The 2885-nt window shown below is 38.9% G+C and overlaps 1 protein-coding gene across 3 annotated transcripts in view; it reads right to left on the bottom strand.

Annotated features, from left to right (window-relative positions):
- Pan3 (PAN3 poly(A) specific ribonuclease subunit) overlaps positions 1–1703 on the bottom strand; it is a 141973-nt gene extending 140270 nt beyond the window's left edge. For all 3 annotated transcript variants that reach the window (XR_001175485.1, XM_013027304.1, XM_013027305.1), the window contains exons 1-2: positions 1581–1703; positions 690–756 (exon numbers count right to left, since the gene is read on the bottom strand). Coding sequence is in view for 2 of the 3 variants with exons in the window: in XM_013027304.1 (XP_012882758.1) it covers positions 690–756; positions 1581–1694 (181 nt within the window). In the remaining variant the exon portion in view is untranslated. The remainder of the gene's footprint in view (positions 1–689; positions 757–1580) is intronic.
- Between the last annotated feature and the right edge of the window lie 1182 nt (positions 1704–2885).

The raw sequence follows: 2885 nt of genomic DNA, 5'->3' as shown, positions 1-2885 counted from the left end.
ACACACACACACACACACACACACACACACACACACACACACACACACACACACACACACACACACACACCAGTAGAACACTAGTCACCACCCATATCCAGGACACACACACGAGACAAAGTAAAGTAGTCAGACACCAGTAACTATACTAATGACTATAAGCCCAGCTACTCAGGTAAAAAGGGTCAGAACTAGCTTAGGCAAATAAATAGAAGAGATTCCAATTAACCAGAAAAATGCCATAAGTGGATATGTGGCTTGAGGTATGGCTTCTTGAACGGAAATAGCTAGAGTGTGAAGCTTAGAGTTCAAGCCCCAGCTAGCACCAAAAATAAAAAGGGGGATGGGGTAGGGGAACCAGGAGTAGTTAAATTGTGAAATTACATAATTGCACCTAATCCACAGTGGTTGAAAAGCATTCTTGATTAAAGTATATTTAATGTGATCTTTGTTATTATATGCACTGATATATAAAGAAAAATTGTGGAATAAGAATTTTAATTCTTATCCTTGTATGTAACATGCAAAAATCATAGATTCATCTTCCTTTCTACTTAATATCTGTTCCTAGCTTTAGATTTTCTGTAACAGGCATGGTGCTTACAGAATTCAAAATGTGTATGCACACGCGCACACACACACACACACACACACACACACACACACAAGCAAAAGGAACCAGGACTTACCATGGCCTGCATATGGCTTGGCACTGTCATTTAGAAGGCTGGGGGAGCTGCTACTATTAGTCATTCTCTGAAAAATAAAATAAATATACACACACACACACACACATACACACACAATGTCAACTGTCAACAATTAAGACTAACCCCATTTGCTTCATTCTCTATTCAATCCATCTTTTGCATGATTGACAAATTAATTTTCCTATAAATGTTAGAATACAACTCTCTGTACAAACCTGCAAAACTTCTGAGACATCAATTTCAAAATTTTTTTCTCACTGGCCAGGTTAATTTAAGGCAAAATTACAGACCTATTTTGAATTCACTTCCATAATTCACTAGCTTAAACAAGACATAGATAACTACCAAGCTTCCTTATACACAAAGTATGATTTCCAATAGCCAACTATCTAAAGTAACTAAATGCTCTAATAGCCTCATAATTTATATTATCCTTCATACACTTTAGAAATATCAGGTTATCTTCTATTTTCTAAACCTGTCCTCTGCTTTCCTGATATACTCTATATCCTCTATGTCTTTCCAATCTGGAAAGCCCTTCAAATTCACATCTTATATATGACATTTAAGTGGACTCACCAGTCGAATGATCCACCCACCTACCCACCAACACACCACACACACACACCAAGTTTAATCAGCATACATATATACCCGAACATACCCTATAAATTCTAATACCATTTCCCCTTCCCAGCCTCTACCCTTTGAAATCTCTTATAACTCTACAGGAGATAGCTTACCCCATCTCATCATCTCAAACTCTTCTCAATTCAAACAGTGTAGGAATAAATGAATCCTCTAGGTGTGCCCTGCACTTGTAATAAATTTCACTGTTTAGTGCACTATAAATTCTCACAAAGAATATACCTGTATTAAGGGATATTTTGTTTCCACGGGGCTTCCAAATCCATTCATTCCAATAAAGCTGGTACTGAAATAGGAATCTGTGAGACTTGTATCAGTTAAAGCACCTCCATCCATTCCAGGAACTGCAAGAAAAGGAAAATGAATGGATTTTAAATTATCCAAGAAGAAAAATCACTGATTTTGCTTCAGTGTTCCTAAATAAATTTCAAAGTCAGAAGTCACTGACACATGCTTATTTTCTCATTCACAATGCAAAGCAAGATCAAGATTTGCTCTACTCTAAAAAGCTGCTATACAATGTTCATGTTGATTACTTTCCCCCACAGAGACAGCATTTTATACTAATTACTTAACCGCTACCACATATAACATGAAGAAATCACACTTGCCTTTCTAACTTCCTTGTCAAGTTTTCTACCTTATAACCAAAAGGTAGTAGAACATAAACCACCGCAATTTCTAGTTTGTCTAGACTGTTTCCTTATATCTTTTGAAACAGACCACCACACCACCACTCTCACACTTAGGTAAGTCTGCAAAGGAAACACAGGGGTGGAATTCAGTATCCTAACAGGCAGTCTTAGGATGAGGATATCACAACCTACTAGACAAGGTGTTTCGGATGCAACTTCCTGAGTACTTGCATCCCACTACTATCTAAGCTGCCACTTAAGTACAAAGCCATATGCTTTATTAGTAAAGCTAAACTTCAGTAAGAGTTGCCTTTCCCCAATCAGTCACTAAGAACATCAACCAAACACACACACACACACACACACACACACACACACCTCTGCCACTAATATTTATAACTGAAAGCAAATGTATGAAAAATATTGGCTGGGCACTGATGGCTCACACCTATAATCCTAGGCTAAGATCTGAGAACTGGAATTCGAAGTCAGCCCAGGCAAAAAGCCATGAAAATCTTATCCCCAATAAACCACCAAAAAGCCAGAAATGGAGCTGTGGCTCAAGTGGTAGAGCACCAGCCTTGAGCAATAAGCTAGTCTAGCATCTGAACCTCAAAAAAGTTTTTAAAAATTTTTTAAGACTGCCAGGCATCGGTGGCTCACGCCTGTAATCCTAGCTATTCAGGAGGCTGAGATCTGAGGATCACGGTTCAAAGCCAACCCAGGCAGGAAAGTCTGTGAGACTTTTATCTCCAATTATCCACTAGAAAACTGGAAGTGGTGGGGCTGGGAAGGTGGCTCAGTGGTAGAGTGCATGTCTTGCATGCCAGAGGCCCTGGGTTCGATTCCTCAGCACCACATAAGCAAAAAAGAAAAAAAGCCCGAAGTGGCA

The sequence above is a fragment of the Dipodomys ordii genome, unplaced genomic scaffold (genome assembly GCF_000151885.1).
Source record: "Dipodomys ordii isolate 6190 unplaced genomic scaffold, Dord_2.0 Scaffold102, whole genome shotgun sequence".
Lineage (NCBI taxonomy): Eukaryota > Metazoa > Chordata > Mammalia > Rodentia > Heteromyidae > Dipodomys > Dipodomys ordii.
This window is presented reverse-complemented; position numbering and strand designations above follow the sequence as displayed.